Source organism: Euphorbia lathyris, chromosome 5 (assembly GCF_963576675.1).
Source record: "Euphorbia lathyris chromosome 5, ddEupLath1.1, whole genome shotgun sequence".
Taxonomy (NCBI): Eukaryota; Viridiplantae; Streptophyta; class Magnoliopsida; order Malpighiales; family Euphorbiaceae; genus Euphorbia; species Euphorbia lathyris.
Window position 1 is genome coordinate 43,578,648 of NC_088914.1, and position 22,640 is coordinate 43,601,287.

At 36.5% G+C, this 22,640-nt stretch overlaps 1 protein-coding gene across 1 annotated transcript; it reads left to right on the top strand.

Moving 5' to 3' along the window:
• Window positions 1–13,484: 13,484 nt before the first annotated feature.
• Window positions 13,485–16,240, top strand: LOC136228784 (exopolygalacturonase-like). Its single transcript, XM_066017261.1, has 4 exons — window positions 13,485–13,625; window positions 13,919–14,221; window positions 15,318–15,833; window positions 15,921–16,240. Exons 1-4 carry the CDS (start codon window positions 13,488–13,490, stop codon window positions 16,143–16,145), a joined length of 1,182 nt encoding a protein of 393 aa, XP_065873333.1. The 5' UTR covers window positions 13,485–13,487; the 3' UTR covers window positions 16,146–16,240.
• The last annotated feature ends 6,400 nt before the right edge of the window (window positions 16,241–22,640 follow it).

Here is a 22,640-nt window from a genome sequence, read left to right on the forward strand (position 1 = left end):
TATATGGATCTAGTGAAAGAGTTCATTAGGATTGGGACCCGACTTGAGATAACAGTACGGATAGATTTATCTAAGTGTCAACTGTCCATCTCATTGGTGTTGGTATAAGTAATCCTCAGACTCAAACAATAATTAATTAGTGATTTTGGAGTGTGGTGCTCTGATTCTGTGCGAGCACGATCCACTACAAGGGAGGCCCTAGGGTGTGTGAGAGCAGGGTTGGGTATCACATAAAGTAATTGCAGGATAGTTAATGATAGATTGAGCATTCGTCACTCCTGATAAGTAGGAGATATATCCAAAGGACCGCTTGTGGTGAATTGATTGAAATCCCTGCAAGGTGATAGAGTTAAGAGTAGAAATGGAGATTTCACTTAACTTATCTTTTCAAAGTTAATTTCACCTGGACAATCATAACAGACTTTTCGTTATATGTAAATGACACGTTCCATGGTTATAAGAATTGTATGAAGGATATAATTGATGAAGGATCGAATTATACTGGACCTAATACGGAAAGGTAAACGTCAGTATTCAACCTGACTTCTTATTGCACAGGGGGAATGTCTAAGGTTATGCTAGTAACAGCTCACGAAATCATTCTGTTATATGTAATTTGAAATTAATCAGGATGAATTAATTCCAATAAATATATACGACTAGTCCTAGTTGGAGATAAGGATATCAAGGAACGATGGAGGTCCTATTTTGATAACTTATTTAATGGAGATCGCGGACAAGATGTTGGAGATATAAGTATCCCTCACGATATGAGAAATCATGAATGCATATGGAGAATTCAAAAGGGTGAAGTCAAAATGGCATTAAATAAGATGAGATCGAAGAAAGCAGTAGGACCTGATGGCATCCCTATTGATATTTGGAGATGTTTGGGAGAGAGAGGAATTGAATGGTTGACGACGTTCTTCAACAAAATTGGAGAAACAATAAGATGCCATCAGAATGGAGGAAAAGTATCCTAATCCCTTTGTATAAGAACAAAAGCGATGTCCAAGATTGTGCCAACTATCGAGGAATCAAATTAATGAGTCACACTATGAAACCGTGGGAGCGAGTGATCGAACAAAGGCTAAGGAGGACGGTGAAGATCTTGGAAAACCAGTTTGGCTTTATGCTGGCAAGATCAACTATGGAAGCCATCCATCTAATGAGACAATTAATGGAGCACTACCGAAATAAGAAGAAAGACTTGCATATGGTTTTCATTGACTTGGAGAAGGCATATGATAAGGTATCAAGGGAAGTACTTTGGTGGGCCTTAATAAGGAAAGGCATTTCGCGGAAATATATTGACATCATAAATGACATGTATGAGGGAGCATGCACAAGTGTGCGCACCAGTGTTAGGAAGACTGAAGAGTTCCCTATTACGATTGGAGTGCATCAAGGTTCTGCACTAAGCCCTTTTCTTTTTGCCATCGTTATGGATGAACTAACGAGTTCACTTCAAGTTGGTATACCATGGTGCATGTTGTTTGCGGATGATATTATGTTGGTTGATGAGACGAAAGCAGGCGTGGAGAGGAAGTTGGAACTATGGAGACAAACTTTAGAATCTAGAGGCTTTAAGTTGAGCCGAAGTAAGATAGAATATTTGGAGTGTAAGTTTAGCGGTGATATGAGTAGGGAGAAAGGGACAATCACCCTAGATGGGAGAGTTGTTTAGGCATGGATTGCTTTCGTTATTTAGGATCTATTATCCAAACGGATGGGGAAGTAGATGGAGATGTTGCTCATAGGATTAGATCTAGTTGGGTGAAGTGGAAGAGTGCTACGGGTTTCCTTTGTGACCCCTACATGCCTAATAGATTGAATGGAAAATTCTACCGCACGGCAATCAGACCAACACTGTTATATGGTACGGAGTGTTGGGCAGTGAAACACTATCACACTCATAAGATGTCGGTGGCGGAGATGCGTATGTTGAGATGGATGTGTGGTCATACGAGAAATGATCGGGTGAGTAATGAAATAATTAGGACAAAAGTAGGGGTTACATCTATTGAGAATAAAATGAGGGAAAACCGACTAAGGTGGTTTGGCCATGTAAGACGAAGAGTGCTTGATGCGCCAGTTAGGAGGATTGATGAGTGGCAAAGGGATGTAGTGGTGAGGGGTAGGGGAAGACCTAAGCAAACTTGGAGGAGGGTGATCGAGAGTGATATGAGTTTATTGGGGATTGAGGAAAATATGGTAGTGGAAAGGATAGAGTGGAGGGAGAGAATTGGTGTTGCTGACACGACTTGATTTCACGGTTTTATATGATGATTCATGTTAGCCGATCCCGAATCATTTCGGGACTAAGAATCTAATGGGCCGCACATGAGACTTGGAACCGAAGGACGAGATTGTAATTTAGAGGGACTTACCTATATGGGCTGAAATTTGTAGTATTATTAGGGATAAGATAATTTGATTAATAATTATAATTAGATTATAATTGTAAATTAAATTATATGATTATGTGATAATATTAATTAGAAGATTTAATGTGATTATAACTCTAATTAATCATCTCTAACATAAATTAATATCTAATTGGATTAGAATTATTATCTAATTATATTTTGATATTATTAAGATAATAATAAGTATTTATTTAATTATTTAATTAGTAATCCTATTCCGAATTGGATTCTAATTGATTAATTAAATAATACAACTAGGATTTGGATTTGAGAAGTCTATAAATAGACCCATCTCATTGCATATTTCGGCCAACACATAATTGGAGGCAAGGAATTCTTTCGAAATCAACCTGTCTAAATTACTCTCTCCTTTACTATGTCTTTGTTCTCGTGTCGATTCCTTTAAAGACAGTCAATTTAGATTGCTAGTCATTGGTTGATTACTAATCACTTTTCTTTTCTGTTGTGATCATTGTTTGTGATACACGGATTAAGAGTTGTGGGCACTTCGTTTGCAACTGTAGATAGTTCGTCAATAAAGGCATTTCACTCTTTCCCTCTTTATATGAAATAACGATTAACGGATCTTGGAAAAGGGAAATAGATAAAATTTTATAATTTCGATATGCCCAGACTTATCTATTTTCCATCAGGAAGAAGATAAAGATTGAGAGATAAAGCTCAAATATATTCCAACGGTCATAATCATTTAAATCCTATATAAAGAAACGATGGAAAGATAAAGCTCTTTAGAGACCTCATATACACCTGTGCTTATTAAGAAGATATTAAAAGCTTCAAAGAGAGTTGAGCAAAGAGAAAGAATATTCATTCTTTTCAAAAAATATTCTTGTGCAAAAATCACAATTATGTGTATGGATTTAAAGTTTCTCATTTGATCTTTTGAGAAAAGTGTTTTTTAAGTTTCTCAATTTGATCTAGTAAAAAATTGAAAAGGGGAATGTTTCTCAAGTACTTTGAAACTTGAGTGTGTTGAATATTGAAAAATATTCAAGGGTAGTTTTTAAGGTTGTAAAAAATACAAAGGCTTTAATTTTTACCTGGAAAAAGAATCAGACTAAAGAAAATCTCAAGAGAAGTGCTCTTGAGGACAGGACTTCGGCCAGAGTCACCGAACCTAAATAAATTATCTAAGTCTAATCTTTCTATCCCTTAAATTTTAGGATTTTTTATTTTTGCAAGTATATTCTTAACTGTGTTGATCACTCAATATTGTCATGAATTTATATTCTTGTGGAAAGTAATTGTTTAAATAAGTTTTTCTTAAAACCAATTAATCCGCATTTTCAATGTGTAGCAAAATATTTTTTGGTAAGTTTTTTATTAAGGGAGAATTTTTTTTAAGATAAAGAAACCTCATTCCCCCCTTTTGGTATTTATATAGTCATATTGGACCAACAATTTTAATACTCGAGTAATTAGCAGGGTGAATGAACTGCCTATGTCCATCATTATTATGTGAACTAGGAAGTTATTAATATCGGTTGGGATGACCAATGCTTCACTTTTTAGACTGGGGAGCGGGGGCTAGATGTAAAAGGTCTCACATTTCTCTCCCATTATCTCTTGCTCGAGGAAGGGCTTATGCTCTATAAATACCTTGGCAGTTGACATTTATCTCACCTTGATATCTCGAGCACTTGGGACCATATCCCTTAGGCTAACGATATCTTAATATGTGTTTCTCATCACTTCATTGCATTGGCCTAGTTCTAGGGGAGGGACCCTAGCTGAGGAGTTGCTCGAATTCCCTGTTAAAATTATTGCACTCGTCTTCTTTATTATAGAACTTATAAAGTTCTTCTTTGTAAGATGCACCTCCCGCTTCCCGAGATTGAGTCTAATTTATTGCCTTAGGCTTCATCTGATGGCCCAAGCTATGAGCACTAGAGCTCAAGCTTCCATGTACTTGAAGCTCTCGGCCACATGTACTGGCCTCGCTTCAAGCTTATTGAGCCTTCTCTCTTCTCATCCGAATGGGCACCAATTTCAATGCCTTCTACATTTCAAGCTTCGATTATCTTCCCTTTGCTCATGAATTTATCTTTGTCTTCTAGTTTTTTCCTTTGCTTTCATAAAGGAGGTCCCTACGAGTTTTGTCCTTCTAGGCTTCTATATAGTCGATTGTTTTCTTGCTATTTTCATATAATCAAACTCTGACATGTGGTCATCAATTCCTCAAAGGAGCGAGGTTGGCCAGTGTAGCACTTTTGTCTCAATGCTTTGCAAGTAGTGCCATTGGCCAAAGCGTCAGCGGCAACCTCTAAATTCAAGGACTTGATGACAAAGGCCCTTTTATGAAACATAGTGAGGTAATCATGGAGTGGATCTATTTTCTATTGGCAGGTACCATGCAAATTTATGCTTATTCGCATGACATTGACGGCTCCTACAAATCAAGTGACAAAAAGATCCCTAAGGTGCCTGAAAGAGTTTATAGTCCTAACGCAAGTTCCTTGTATTACTCTTCCGCTACTCCTAGCAAAGTAGTGAGAAACATCTTGCACATCGTTGAATCATCTTATGTATACATGTTCATCATTATCATTAATGTTGCACATTGTTTGTTCGGGTCTTCCACACTCTTATAATGAGGTAAATATGAGATTTTCTAATGTGTTGGGTTACGTGTATCAATGATTTTCTACAAGAAGGAGAGTGTGTGAAGGCATCTTATAGCCTATCATCTCGTCGAGTAATTTTGTAACCAAAAAGCGTTGGAAAAGGAACTCACATGGTTGCTCAGTGAAGGGCTTCTCAGTGTTGTTTTGTGAATTATCGGTAACAATACTCGCTTTAACCTTCTTTTGAATAGGTTTCTGCTTAGGATTAGAATTCTTTGTGTTTCTATTTGGCTTGTTTTTTGACTCATTCCTAATGCACTCGGGGGAGGGTGTTTTCTCTCTAATGAGGTAAGCCCATATTTGTTAGTTTTCTCGCTACAACTGCATTACCATTTTTATTAGGGAGTCCTTTAGGTTCAGGATGGTTGTGAGTAGAGCAAAAGAGGACCTTGAGTAGTATCTTTATCTATGAACTAGTCATTATGGTTCTGTTCCCCCAGACCGTGTTCATTATGATACGAGGTCTCTTATTCCCAATATGTCGAGGAGACGGGTATGTTTCTCGAGGTCTCTTATCGAGGAGGATGGTCTTGGTGTCTCTAACTTGCTAGCAGTTTTCCTTCCATACTATCGAGTTTTAGTTTTTTAGTCGAGAAAGCTTATCAAGTTCTAGAGGATGCAAAAGAGGATCTATGCAACTACATTAAATATTATGTCTGGTCCTACTTCTTGAGGTTCACTTCTTTTGGGAAGGTTGACCTACGATGGGGTGGGTTCCTAGTGTAAACTCAGATGTCAAAGCCAGTAAGGTCAAGGATATAAAAGGAAAGTGAAAAGTCAGATCATAATGAATTGAGAGTGAAAGTGTTGCCCTTTTAAATAGATGAAAGTAGTTGGTAGAAATACGATTTTCCCTTAGGTTTAGAGGTGATGTGAGGCGGTTTAGAATGTGGGCCTACTTCCTTCATGAAAGCCTACTTTTCTAATGGACTTCCTTTTAAAGCGAATTGGGCTTAAAGGGGATTGAATATGAAACACAAAGTATTTATCTTATAATGGTATTGTTCATGATCTTCTTATCTATATATCCTGGATGTGTTGAACAAAAGTATCGTCATATTGTTGAAACTGGACTTGTTATGCTTAACCATGCTCGCTTACCTACATATTTTTTTTATCTTATGATTTTGATAGGGATGTTTATGTTATTAATCATTTTCTAATATTTAGATGTTTATGTTATCCCTATTTGCGACCATATGCTCAATATAAAGTTTCACCCTGTTCTACTAAATGTATTTTTGTGGGATATAGTAAAATTCATAAAGGATATTATTGTTATGATTCAGTCTATCGTAAAACGTATGTCTCACATCATGTTCCTTTTAATGAACATGATTTTCCATTTAAAGTCATCACAAATCAATGATCTACTAGTATTCATGACTCTCGACCCCTAGTCTTACCAAATTCGATTGTGATGCTTTTACTATTATATGGACTTATGCTCTATGTCACTAATATAATTGCTGAAATTCAGACCCATAGGCAACCCCATGTAATTTCATAATCTCCCCAAGCCACTACACGCAACCTGTCCATCAAAGTAGTCCATATGGCACAACAGTCTTGGGTTTGTTGATCCATCTCAACCAAATAGCATATGTACAGTTCATAAATCACTAGATGGTTTAACACAGTCATCATGCATGTGACATGAAAATTAACATCCAAATTGGTTTCCATTGGTTTTGTTGCCTTCAAGACAAACAAGTCATTATACTTCTTTAAATTGGGTACGATTCGACTATTCTGTTTTATTTATATGGATGATTTGCTGCTTACTAGAAATAATTTCATTTTAATTGAGAAATTGGTGATTTTCTGGAATGAAAATTTTCAATTCATAATCTTTAGCATTTATGTTATTTTTTTTAGGATTGAGGTGGATTGGAATGATGAAGTTGTGAAGTAAGCAATTGCATCAAAAACTTAAACTAATACTTAATGTTGCCTTCAACACAAACAAGTCATTATACTTCTTTAAATTGGGTAAATTCGACTATTATGTCTTATTTATATGGATGATTTGCTGCTTACTAGAAATAATTTCATTTTAATTGAGAAATTGGTGATTTTCTGGAATTAAAATTTTCAATTCATAATCTTTAGCATTTATGTTATTTTTTTTAGGATTGAGGTGGATTGGAATGATGAAGGTGTGAAGTAAGCAATTGCATCAAAAACTTAAACTAATACTTAATGTTGCCTTCAAGACAAACAAGTCATTATACTTCTTTAAATTGGGTAAATTCGACTATTATGTCTTATTTATATGGATGATTTGCTGCTTACTAGAAATAATTTCATTTTAATTGAGAAATTGTTGATTTTCTGGAATCAAAATTTTCAATTCATAATCTTTAGCATTTGTGTTATTTTTAGGATTGAGGTGGATTGGAATGATGAAGGTGTAAAGTAAGCAATTGCATCAAAAACTCAAACTAATAGTTAAGGCTCAAGAATAGGTTTTATTATCTTCTAAGCATTGTACAACACATACCTATCCTATCATGTTTTGAAATTCAATTAGTAAATGAGGTTTCCGAACTCTCAACTACTTGGTTAGTGATAGGGGCGTTTCGTCCCTATCTTTTAACGTGATTTACGGTTTAATTTTGGATGAAATAAATAAGTTTAATTGCAAAAATAGAGTGTTTTAATAAAATAACAAAATAAAAATAAACTCCGTACTTTCGGTTAATTTTCCTTATTTTTGATTAATTTAGAAAATAAAAACGTCAAGCTAACTTGGCTCTCGAGAATTGTATTTCAGGTACGAGCAAGAAGTGAAAATCTACCAAAATACGCGGGGCGTATCACTCCTCACGCGGGGCGTGGAACATTTAGTCAGAAATGATTGCCCTATCCACAGGTACCATGTGGGATCTACTCAGCAATACGCGAGGCGTATCAACAACCACGTGAGGCGTGCGACATATGTCAGAAATGATAAGCCTCATCTTGAAAGTCAGACTGCATGGTCTCCCTGAGTCAGCTACCCTACGCAGGACGTACCACCTTACACGCGGGGCGTGTAAGGAAGTTCTTCAATCCAAAAAGCTCAAAGACTCATTTACGCGGGGCATGCCTCAGCTACACGGTGCGTAAATGACCCAATTCAAGCAATAAAATCTCAGAAACTCAAACACGCGAGGCGCATTCCAGTCTACGCGAGGCGTGGTTGAGACAACAAGATCTGGATTTGGTCCACATGCAGAAGATTTCTGACGGAATGGGCAAATACGCGGGGCGTACTCCACTATACGCGAGGCGTATCATGGGAATTCTGCAGAAAATAATGTTGCTCCATGCTTGTACTTTGTGAAATTACAAATCTACCCTAGCTTGATGTGTATAAATAGGAGTGACTAGCACTCATTTCATATCCCTCTTTTGCATAGAAAGAAACTCTTGATATAGATTAAGTTCTTGTTATTGTAGTTTTAGATTTTGTTTTTAGGCTTTATATAGCTAAACTCTAGCAACTTGAGAGCTTGTTCGTTGATTCCGGCATCCCGTCAAAGTTCCGTTCCATCTCCGTTCACCAAGCTCGAAAGCTCTACCTCCAAGTCCTAAGAGACGGCCTTGAGTCCGGTTAGCTAGTTCCGAGGGTGGATTCTTCCCTTTTCACTTGCTAATTAGCTTGTACTCTTCATATGTACTAGGCTTGGTTGTATTTCACATTTACATTCTCCATATTTATAATTTATGATCCATAATCTCTTTTTCTGTTTGTTACTTGTTTTGATACTCGTAATTGATTATTGTGTAGGAGAACGCGATTTCCGACGCTATTCGGGTTATCTTTAGGGATTCACATAGGTGTTGCCTTACCGGAAGTGACGCTCTGGAAACCGTAGGAATTGACAAGCCACGGAACTTACAGGCCCTAATTTCTGATCCCAAGCATTAGACACGCCTTGACTAGGAACCACGTAGTCTAAGTACTTCACGGGTCGGTCACACTACACGTAGTCGTCATTGCAAGAGTAAACCGTTAACCGTATATATATTAGGAGTCATTGTTTGTCATATTTATAACTTACCGCCATCCGCATCATTTCGTAGAGTTTTTGCTATATAAATTTGTCTCAACCGTAGTTAGGAGTAGTTTGTAGTTGTTCCCCGAACCAACTCAAAGTATTCACCGCTTAGATAACATACAAAACCGAGTCATTTAATACTTGCAGTTATAAATCCCGCTGATTCGATACCCGGTCTTAACCGGATTATTACTTGATACGACGGGGTACACTTGCCCCTAAGTCGTAGCGTCTAGTAGAGATAAAGTAATTAGGAAGATCACATCCATAGCCATAACGCACTTATCGTAATATATATATTTCGTCGTTTAGAAACTCTACCTAGGCGCCGCACGCATCAAGTTTTTGGCGCCGTTGCGGGGGATTTATAATTTCTTGCAATATTAGACAAAAACGTTTTATTGTTAGTTTAAGCATTCTTTTTGTATAAATTGTTTATATATACTTTACATATATACTTTTCACTAACAATATTCTTTCTTGTTTATAATTTATTTCATTTATTTATTTTATGCACACCCGATCTCGGAGTGGTTCTCTCGTTCCTATTGATCTCGAAATTGAACGTACTCTTTGTAGGATTCGGAGAGAGAAAATGGCAAACCTCAACAATGAAGCTAACCAGCCCGAGGTCAACCAAAGGCCACCGGAGCAAACCGTGAATAACAACCGCAATGGTGGAGGCAATGACATGCGCTCGATGATGGAGATTCTTGCTCCATATCGCCCTCAAAACCGCAACGGAATCGTTGCCCCCACCATTCCGGCCGACACATATGAAATAAAGACTAGCATGATCCAACTAATCCAACAACTTGGTCAATTCGGAGGGGAACCCCATGAAAACCCTAACGAACACCTTGATAAATTTCTTATGTGTGCCAAAACTTCTTGGCAAAACGGTGTTCCGGTTGAGGACATCCAACTAAAGTTATTTCCTTTCTCTTTGACAGGACAAGCGTTGGAGTGGTTGCACTCGTTGGAGGCGGGATCGATCACATCATGGGAGGAGCTTGAGAAGGAGTTCCTTTCTTACTACTTCCCGCCTTCCAAAATGGTTAAGTTGAGGAACGATATCACTTCCTTTAGGCAACTTGAATACGAGGCCCTCCATTCAGCTTGGGCTAGGTTCCGAAAGTTGCTCCGAAGCTGTCCCCACCATGATATTCCTAAGCATGATTTGGTAAGTACCTTCTACCATGGTTTAACACCCACTAATCGTGCAACCGTTGATTCTGCTGCAGGTGGGGATTTGTTTCGAAAATCGGCAAGCGAGGCTTATGAACTCATCCACGAATTAGCTAGGAAAAGTGTCCAATGGCAAGAAGATCGGTTTGCCTTGCGACATCAAACTTTTTCCGTGGAAGACGAGGCTCCCCAGCTCTTCATGGTTGAAATAAATAAAAAGTTAGATGCCCTAATGGCACGAATGAGCCTCAAAAATACGGCACAGGTCCTGATGTGCTCACATTGCGGTGGTGATCACCATGGTAAGGATTGTCAAGCCGGAAGCCCTTTTGCCGGCGATGCCGAAAGCGTAAGTTATATAGGGAAGCAACAAAGGTATAATTCTCATTATAACTCCTTTCATAACTCGAACGCTTATCACCACCGTGACAACGATAACAACGGATGGAGGCCTCAACACCAACACCCGAATTTGTCTTATGGTAATAATCGGAATGTGTTGAAGCCCCCATCCGAACCCCATAATGAGTTCAAGGAGCAAAATTTGGGCCAATTCCCTCATGTCCGAAGAGGACAAAATTTTCAACCTCTTAACAATGCGCAAGACTCTACGGTAATTGATCTCCTTAAAGAAATATCTTCCCGTCTTGCTAACAATGAGACATTTTGCAGGGATTTGGGACGTCAAGTGGCCCAATTGAATCGCCAACAACAAGAGAGACAACATGGGTCTCTCCCGACTAACACCGAACTAAACCCGAGGCCCAAGGATCGGGAGACCGCACAAGCGATAACTCTCCGTAGTGGTAAGGGTTTGGAACCACCGGTTCCAAAGGCGATTCCCACCGCTCCAAAAGTAAGCGTCGAACCGGAAGTGGTAAGCAACCCCGGTTCGGATCCAAAACCTATGACTTCCTCGAATAAAAATGAGAATGTGTGTGATCCAATTGGGGCTTACGTACGGAAGCTCCCTTTTTCGCAACGACTTAAAAAGGAAAAATTGGATCACCAATATGGCAAGTTTTTGGAGATTTTTAAGAAACTTCACATTAACATCCCGCTTGCGGAAGCATTGGAACAAATGCCTACATATGCAAAGTTTCTTAAAGAAATCCTCGCCAAAAAGAGGAAGTTATATCATAATGAAACGGTAGCGCTCACGGAGGAATGCTCCGCGATTATAACAAATAAACTCCCACCTAAACTCAAAGATTTAGGAAGTTTTTCTATCCCTTGCACGATTGGTAATGTTGAGTTTAGAAGAGCTTTATGTGATTTGGGTGCTAGTATCAATCTAATGCCTTTATCTGTTTTTAGGAAGCTCGGCTTGGGAGATCCAAAGCCTACCAATATGACGCTCCAGTTGGTCGATAGATCCATTGCCCGGCCAAAAGGAGTTGTGGAGGATGTCTTAGTGAAAGTGGACAAGTTCATTTTCCCCGCCGATTATGTAGTACTCGATATGGTGGAAGACGATTCGGTACCGATCCTCCTAGGACGACCATTTCTTGCAACAGGTAGGACTCTCATTGACGTCCACGAAGGTAAGCTCATCCTACGGTTCCAAGACGAAGAGGTAGAGTTTAACGTATACAACTCCATGAAATTCCCATCTAATACCATGGACGATTGTAACTTTTTAAATTCCGTAGACTCTATTGATCCTTTTGTTGAGGATTTTTGTGTTAGGTCTTCTGCGGGAACCTCTTCGGAAATAGATGGTAATGAGCATTTGGATGAGGAGCCATTGAACAAGCCATTTGAATACTCCTCCGAAATTCGGGCTATCTTTAGGGATTCACATAGGTGTTGCCTTACCGGAAGTGACGCTTCGGAAACCGTAGGAATTGACAAGCCACGGAACTTACGGGCCCTAATTTCTGATCCCAAGCATTAGACACGCCTTGACTAGGAACCACGTAGTCTAAGTACTTCACGGGTCGGTCACACTACACGTAGTCGTCATTACAAGAGTAAACCGTTAACCGTATATATATTGGGAGTCATTGTTTGTCATATTTATAACTTACCGCCATCCGCATCATTTCGTAGAGTTTTTGCTATATAAATTTGTCTCAACCGTAGTTAGGAGTAGTTTGTAGTTGTTCCCCGAACCAACTCAAAGTATTCACCGCTTAGATAACATACAAAACCAAGTCGTTTAATACTTGCAGTTATAAATCCCGCTGATTCGATACCCGGTCTTAACCGAATTATTACTTAATACGACGGGGTACACTTGCCCCTAAGTCGTAGCGTCTAGTAGAGATAAAGTAATTAGGAAGATCACATCCATAGCCATAACGCACTTATCGTAATATATATATTTCGTCGTTTATAAACTCTACCTAGGCACCGCACGCATCAGTTAGACTATGATACCATGTCGAGGAACCATTTGAACTAAAAGTTTAAGCTGATAGTTGAAGTCCAAAAGTAGTTTTTATTACCCCTCATGTGAATGCTCACCGGGCTTGAAGCGTGTGCAACACAAGCACATTTTACTATGTGTTGAAATTCTATTAATAAATAAATAGTGTTGACATGATTCGAATCATCGACCACTTAATTTAAGATGCTCTAAGATGATATGAAAAAACCAATTAATGGAAAAAACTTAACTCATAGTTAAGGTCCAATAATATATTTTATATTAACTCTAATAAAATAAAAGATTTCCTCTTAGAGTTATACTCGGTACTCAAAATTACTAGCAAAGGAAATTGGGGGAAAAATCAAAATATGTTTCCTATTGCTTGTGATCATTCATCTATATTATCTATTAACTCAAAATTTGGATTAATAGTTATTTGACACCTACCAGTAGAAGCATTGTCTTTCATTTCATGATTCCTACTATATTTTTGGTAAGATACTCATGGATCTGAAGTATTCAACACTTGACTTTAAAAGAAAATACTATGTTATAACCAAGATTTGTTAAACATAAAGATGTGGTAATAATACAGGTTAGGATCGTATTATGCTCTTGCCATAAGTAATGTAACATAAAAGTAGCAAAGTCAATGGTTTCAAATAATTTTTCGAAAAACAATAAAAGTGTAACAAAAAATTACTAAAAATATTTTTCAAGTGAACATTTAAGACACTATTTAACAAAAAAAAACCATAGTACACATCAATAAAGAGCTCATAGAAGCTAGGAAAATTTATTGGTAATGGAAGTAATGGATTCCAATATAATTGTCTCAATCATATTTATGATGTTATTAATCATTTCTAATGTTGAAGCACAAGGTGGATCAGTTATTGATATAACAAAATTAGGTGCCACAACCACAGCAGATATTAGTCAAGTATGAATGTGTTGTTAAATTTTCTCAATTACGTAATAATAATTAAAATTTGTTCGGCCTATGAGGATTTGGCTCAACGGTAAGGAAGTGACTCTTGTGATATCGTCACTTTGGTTTGATTTCCTCTACCGTTATTGGAGTCCTCATAGGTGTATGTAAGTTCTATTGTATGATTTTTAGGCCTTTTCTGGTCATGAATTGGAGATATTCTCTCCTCCCACCACTTTTTTTTTTGTAACAAAAAGTAAAATTAAATTTATGCATACAGCTGACTTATTTGATTTCTTTGGTAGGTTTTATTAAATGCTTGGAAACAGGCATGTGCAGCAGCAACTCCAACAATAATTTTGATTCCGAAAGCAACATATGGATTAAGCCCAGTAAAGTTTATAGGTCCTTGTAAAGCAGCGATCACGATTAACCATCAAGGAATATTTAAAGCACCAACTAAAATTAATGCTGATGGTTGGGTTAGTTTTTACCATGTTGACAAACTTACACTAACTGGGGGTGGAGTTTTTGATGGTCAAGGACAAGCTGTTTGGAAAGACAATGGTTGTCTTAAGGACGTAACTACATGCAAGTCTCATTCCATTGTAAGTTTTCCATATGATAAAAACTACTTTTTGTGACAAATAATATATAAATTGTTGTTCCTCTCCTTTACTTATCACCTTAAATTTTTATATCAATTGGCTCATTGAATTTATATCAAAGCAATACCTGATAGAATGAAAACGAAAGAGGTATTGTATGCAAATGTGTATAAGAAATAATAAATAAAAGCTAAGACAGAGTAAAAAAAATGTAGTTTCTCTTCGAAATGCATACATGTGATTTAAGTTTATAAACTTAGATTTGTGATTTGTGCAATTTGCCGTTAAAGAATCTTTGAGTTAATCTGTCGGTAAAAAAACATATGTGATTTAGTTAATTTGCAAATTCAGGCTTTATATATAAGATGATTTGTAAAGCCAGTCCTTATGCTTAATCTAAATTGTTTTATTTTGTGGTAAATAGATATAATAACAATTTTGATAAAAAAAAATCTTAGTTTGTATACTGCACATATCACAGATAGAGTTTGTGAACTTTAAAACCGCAAGTCTTTTTTCATAAATCGGACAAACCACATACATCTTTTTCATCTAACAGTTATCTTAGACCTTACATCTTATTTTAAGCTTTTAGGTAAATTAGTTATTTGATACTTTGAATTCTTACTTATTATGTGAGAGAGAATAATAAAAATGATTATTGGACTTTCAACATAAAGCAAAATGAGTATGTCTTGTATAAGTTGTAAGTCAAAGTTGTATCGTGTATATGGGAGTGTGTTAAAATAACAATAAAAGTTATATTTGGATGTTACCTCTTACCTTAAGCTTTTGACTCAATTTATAAACTTAATTTTTTTTTTATATTGAATGATTATTTAATATGGCATCCAAGTTTGTTAGACTATGGTATCTAAAATTAAAATCTTGACAAACCAATTTACTTATCAAATTTCAGGAAAAGAGAAATGCATACAATTGAGTCAAAAGATTTTAGTATGCAGGCAAGGTGCATTGCATATAATGAAACTTATTGTTATAGAGTTACATATAGCTTAAACTATTAGGATTAAAATGATTTATGGATCCATGTTAATATTACTGATTTTGTTTCTTATAACATGAAATTTTTCAGAACATACGGTTCGATTATGTAACAAATAGCATGGTACAATCAGTAACCTCCCTGAACAGCAAGAATTTTCATGTGAATGTCCTTGGATGCGATAATCTCACCTTCCAAAAATTCACGGTTATTGCACCCGCAGATAGCCCTAATACAGATGGAATTCATATCGCAAGATCAACAAGGATTAATGTCCTTAATACGAACATTGCTACAGGTGATGATTGTATCTCTATTGGTGATGGTGCACAAGGAGTAATAATTTCAAATGTTCATTGTGGACCTGGTCATGGAATCGCTATTGGTAGTCTAGGGTTATATGAAAAAGAACAACCGGTTACTGGAATCCATGTTCAAGGTAGTACCTTCACAAATACTGAAAATGGTGTTAGAATTAAATCTTGGGCTGGAAAGTTTTCTTGCATCGCATCTGATATCCATTTTCAAGATCTTACCATGAACAATGTTGCAGTCCCTATTATTATAGATCAGATGTATTGTCCACATGGTCAATGCAACACTAAGGTACTTTTACACAAATCTAAGTGTAAGCTTTTAGATTAAAAACTAACCTATATCCCTAACTTTGCTTTATTATTATTATTTTTACAGGCAGCATCAAATGTTAAGATTAGTGGTGTGTACATTAAAGGTATAACAGGTACCACAACAAGCCCTAATCCAATCCAACTAGTTTGTAGCAGTGCATATCCATGCGAGAAAGTTGAAATCGGTAACATTAACCTTAAATATACTGGTGCTAAAGGGCCTGCAAAGACTACTTGCACTAATGTTAAACCAACTGTCACAGGACCATTAAGTCCCCCGTCATGTTGATATGAATGACATGTATCTTGGACCCTTCTTTTTCCCAATATATTTCAATGTCCTTGACAAAATTTTGATACTTTATCATTTTATAATTGTAAGCATAAATCACTAGATGTTTATTCATTATTTAGTTTATTGATATTTTTGTATTCTTATGTTTTTTAAATATTATAATTAGTAGATTCTCTTCCATCTCACAGTTTCTCATCTTTTTACTTATTTTTAAAATTTGATACATCATATAAGAATTCTCCATGACTTATATTAATTACAAATATTTACATGTATACATATATATACACACAAGCAACCTGCCAAATCTTAGCCTTGAGGCAACTTAACTTTTTATTCATAATCAACTTTATAAATATACAATAGTGTGTAAAATCTAATATTAACCTCTATTACCCTCCACAAGTTAAGCAGGGGTAGAAAAAATGTTAACTTCGAACACAATGCCTTGAAATGCTCCTTAGAGAATGACTTGGTGAAAATATCAGCTACTTAATATAACGCGTTGATGTATTTCACATGAAGAAGCACTTTAGAAGCACGATCCTACAAAAAAAAAGTCAATTTCAATATATTTGTTATAGTTATGGAAGATAGGACTGAAATTCAAATAAGTGGCTAAAAATAAACTATCATAGAGCAACCGTGGAGGCCAAAAGGGAAGAAGACCAAACTCTTCGAAATTTGGAGTTAACCAATCTCAGATGCACCTGCAGCGATAGCACTATATTCCAATTTAGTGGAGTAATGAGCAACGAACCGTTGTTTTTGGAACTCTAAGGCATAAGAGAACGACATAAATATATAGCATAACTTGTGGTGGACGTTTGATTATCAACATTCATAGTCCAATCAACATTAGTAAAGTCATGAAGAAACAATCCAAAGACATAAGGCATGGTGGCAAAACATTGGCCCCTTCAACTAACTAAAAGATAAAATTTGAGCACTAGAAAGCTCCCAAAGCTTATGCATTGAAAGATGCTACGAGCAATATGGACAATATTGCGAGACTAAACATTCATGTAAAAAAACTTAAAGTCCAAGTTTTCAACCATTCAAGGATGAAACAACCAGAAATTATAGTTCAGTAAGGATTCCTCCTGAACATATATAAAGAAGGGCAGAACAACACACATACTAGCAGAAATGGGTCCAAGAGACGGGTTTTCGGATTTATGCGCGGGTCAAGCAAGCATATTGAGAGAGAATAATGTGGATTCTAGCTAGCATCCACCTTGCACAAAATGGAGGGTCAAGATTTACTATTTTGATGTAATGAACAATAGTCTTTTACCTTGCTGTCTAAGGGAGAATTTTGTTCATATAAGTGAATTTGTATGTTTAGCATAGCTACCTGCTAACCACCTGTTTGTTCAGTACTGTTTGGTTTTGGACCTAGTTGTTAACGCGAAGAACAAGTATTCTTATCCTTTCTGTGGATTTTGAGATTGACAGAACCTATAGGAGGAGAAGAAGACTGATGAGGTAAGCTAGACTTGTCAGGATGAACAAGCAGAACCATGAACCAAAGAGGGTTGAAGGACCAGAGAATCATGAGGAGGGTCATGATGATAATTTAAACAATGAGGCACATAATAATGGCCATAGGAACAATGGAAATCAGTGGTTGCGGATGAAGGATTACTCCATGTTTGGGTTTTATGTCCTATAGACAATTGTTTTAGGATATAAATACTTGTAAATGAATTGTTCCTTTAAATCATTTGATTTAATAAGATATAGTATGTTTAACTATATATATAAGGTGTTCATCTTTTATTAAGAACTAACTAAAGTTAAATAAAAGGAAATCCCAAAGTTTATATAAAGTGATTATAAAGTGTTCATATAAGCATGAAGTGAGACTAAACTTTATGATAAACTAATAAACGTAAAACCACTCCAAGTCAAACAATGTGTTTAAGGGGTTAACTTAATGCTGTTGAGACTTGCATGTAATAATGCATTCTGTTGTGAATAGAGAGCTGACCTCACAAGCTTCAGATATGGAGATATCTGGACAGTTACATGAATCCGGTGAAGGAGTTCATTAGGATTGAGGATCCGACTTGAGATAACAGGATTGATGGATTTATCCTATGTCACCTATTTGTCTCAAATGGTATTAGTAGGAATAAGAAATCCTCAGAGTCAAATAATATTAATTAATGATTCTAGATCATGGAGTATGATGCTTTGACTCTGTGCAATCACGATCCATAACAGGATTGATCCTAGGGTGTGTGCATCAGTCATTGGGTATCACATAAAGTAATTGCGGAATAGTTAATATTAGATTGAGCAATCATCACTCCTGATAAATAGGAGTTATGTCCAAGGGCCACTTATGGAGAATTGAATTGAAATCCTTGCAAAATGATAGAGTTAAGAGTTGAAATGGAGATTTCATTTAACCTATCCATTCAGAGTTAATTCTATCTGAACAAGTAAAACAAATGTCTCATTATATGTAACTTGACATAATCCATAGTTACAAATTCATTTAAGGATATAACTGATGCAGGATCAAATTATACTGGAACTAATACAGAAAGGTTAACGACGAAATCAACCTACTCTAGGGAATGTTTACGGTTCTGCCAATCACGTTCTGCACACTCATTCCATTATACAACCGATTGAATATAATTTGGAGAAATTAATTCAATAACTGTATACGGTTAGTGGTAATAAGAACATATTGGATCACACATGAGACTTGCAACCAGAAGGGCGAAATGGTAATTATAGGGTGGAACAATATATGGGCCGAAATTTATGTGTGTATTTATTAGATAGGAATAATTGATTTATTTAGATAATTGTAATTAAATTATAATTATAGTTAAATCAATTATATGATAAAGTTTAATTAGATTTATAATGAGATTAAATCTCTAATTAATATTATCCTAAAAGATAAGTTATCTAATTATGATTTGAGATGATATTTATATTTATGAGACATAAATATAGATAATATGATAACTTATAATTATAAGATAAAGTTTAATTAGATTTATAATGAGATTAAATCTCTAATTAATATTATCCTAAAGATAAGTTATCTAATTATGACTAGAGATAATATTTATATTTATATGATATATAAATATAGATAATATGATAACTTATCCTACTTATCTAATTGATAATCCTAATTAGAATGGGATTCTAATTAAGGGGGCGTTTGATTCGGGGTCTTTAGGAATGAGAATGGAAATGTAAGGGTTTCATTCCCTTTGTTCTTGTTTGTTTAAAAAAAAACTCATTCCCTTTACCCATTTTAGATTATAGGTTTACCCCACTTTAGGTTAAGCCACTACCCCCAAACCATGTAGGGAATTGGATTCCCTTTACCCCCATTCCCTTTCCTAAACATATCCAAACACATAAGGGAATTAATGTTTATTCCTTTCCTTTCCTTTAGTTTCCCTTTCTTGATTCCTTTTCCCTTACCCATTATAAATCAAACGCCCCCTAAGTGTTTTAATCTATTCCTAGTAAGGTTTGTAATCAAAATTAAACTATAAATACCCCCTATATTATAGAATTCGGCCAACACAACTTTAAGGGCAAGAAATTCTTCCAACTCCACCCGCTAATAATGATTCTCGTCTTCTCTCTTTAATCTCGTGTTGATTCTTTTAGAGGCAATCTATTTTGGTTGCTATTCAACGGTTGATTACTAATCGTTTTCTTATTGTTTGTTTTATGTGTTCTTAGAAAGACGACTGATTTTCGTGTGAGCACATCTCTAGCAACAGTAGATAGTTCTTCGTAAAAGGTATTTACTTCTATCCCTCTTTGATATGAAATAACGATTAACTGATCCTTGGTTAAAGGAAATAGGTAAAAAAATTATATTTCCGATGTGCCCCGTTTGCCTATTTTCTTAAACTCCAGACCATCCACTGAAGGCCATTCTTCTTGCATCGTTCTACCAAATGAAGGGAACCACCTGTTTGAAATCAAGGCATCGATGATTTAAATGCTTCAAATAGCCGTGCAATTCTGTGGGTACCTAAATGAAGACCCAAATGCCCATATTCAGGACTTCATCACTATGCGCAACACCTTTAGAACCAGTTGGAATGTGAGTGATGACATTATAAGATTGAAGTCGTTTCCTTTCTCATTAAGAGATAAAGCCAAGAACTGGTTGAAAAATCTACAACCAGGCTCCATTACCACTTGGGAGGAGATGGCTACACTGTTCCTGATGAAGTACTTTCCTCAAAGACAAGCAATCAAGTTAAGGAATGAGGTATCTTATTTCTACCAAGAAGAAGATGAGTCATTGTCAGATGTATGGGAAAGATATAAGGAATTATTGAGAAGGGTTCCCCATCATGGGATACCCATGTGGATGCAAGTTTAGAATTTTTACAATGGTGTAACTAATGCCTAGAAGATTCAAATTGAATATGTAGCTAATTGGAACCTAGAAGAATCAGAGCCTTCCTTGTGCGAAGTGATGGAAAGAGAATTTCAACCGATTCTAGTACTGATGCTATTACCAGACCGTCAGCCCAAATGGAACAATTACTTCAAACAATGGGGAAGATGAACGTTTCAGCTGTTCAACCTGTTCTAAACGAGATGTCCTTACATGATGTTTGTGATTTTTGCAATGGTCCACACAGACCAATTAACTGTCCAGGGATAAAGCTCGGTGCATTAATGAAAGAACAGTGTGATTTTATCACAAGACAACCACCCAACCCTTACTCGAATACCTACAATCCTGGGTAGAGGAATCACCCGAACTTCTCATGGAATGACAATCAGAGACAACCAGCTGTTCAACAATCCTATCATCAGAACAATCAGAGACAACCATACCAACAACATCAAGCTTCCACATCCAACCATCAGTATCAGAAACCATCCATGCATCACAAAGAGGGCAAACCAGACTTAGAATTCATGATGATGCAGTTCATGAAACAGACTCAAACATCTATCAAGAATCTGGAAACACAGATGCACCAATTTGCAAACATCATTGCCTCAAAGGAGAAGGGTGCTTTGCCAAACAATACCATCACAACCCCTAAGAATGAAGCTAATGCAATCATGTTGAGAGGAGGTAAGATAATTTGAAATTCTGTTGAAAATAACAATTTGTCTAATGATGTAGTGCGGGAGAATCAACGAAATCAAGCTCCAGACCAGACTGTGCCAGCAGCAAAAACCAGTCAGAGGAAGGACAAACGGCCACTTGAAGAGGAAACACATGTTCCCTCCTACGAAGCCAGGATACCATATCCTGACAGGCTGAAGCAGCAAAATTGTGAAAAAAGTCATAAAAGCTTCTTAGAACAGCTAACCAAATTGCACATCGACATACCATTCATTGAAGCACTGTCAGAAATGCCTATATACGTGAAGTTCCTCAAGGACCTGCTCACCAACAAGAAGAAACTCGGAAGTGTTGCCATGGTATGGCTAAATAGAGATATCGCATCCATCCTACAGGCCAAACAGCAGCTGCCCAATAAGTTAAAAGATCTAGGGAGTTTTCTATACCCTGTTCAATAGAAACACTTACTATCCAAAATGCCTTATGTGACCTAGGTGCTAGCATAAACCTTATGCCCTATTCCATTTATATTCAATTAGGCTTAGGTGAACCTAGACCCACTAAGGTCACAGTGCAATTAGCTGACCGTTTGATTCGGTACCCAAAGGGGATAGTGGAGGATGTTTTGGTTAAGGTGGGGAATTTTGTTTTACCTATTGATTTTGTAATCATGGATATTGCTGAGGATTTGGAAGTCCCATTTATTTTGGGGAGACCTTTTCTGGCCACTGGTAGAGCTGTCATAGACATACATAATGGTCATTTAATCTTGAAAATCAACAATAAAGAAGTGATATTCAAAATGCATGAGGTTGTTCGTTACGCTTCTACTTCCGATGATGCATGTTATTTTCTAGAGGCTAGAGAAGAACAGTCTATTTTGCAGGAACATGAGGACAATGCGAAAGCTGCTGAACTAGAACAACTGTTTGGTGTCGAAAAATGGGATGAATCAGAAGATGACCAAACAGAGGGGTAACCAAAAGAAGAAGATGAAATTGTTCAAAGTAAATCTGAACCTGAAGAAGAATCAAGATGCCTTGAGCTGAAACCTATACCTTCTCATATGGAGTATGCATTTTTTGATCCACCTAGCAGCCGACCTGTAATCATTTCAGCCACGTTACAAAGGATCAGAAAAAACAGTTGTTGACCATAATAAGAAGAAATAAGGAAGCCTTGGCCTGGAAAATTAAGGACATAAAGGGAATCAGTCATACGATCTACATGCACCGGATCTTAATGGAAGAAAATCACAAACCAACTGTTCAGCCCTAGAGAAGATTGAATCCTCATATGAAAGATGTGGTTAAGGAAGAAGTAATAAAGTTAATCAATGCTGGCATTATTTACTCCATTTCAGACAACATTTAGACCAGTCTAATCCAAGTTGTTCCGAA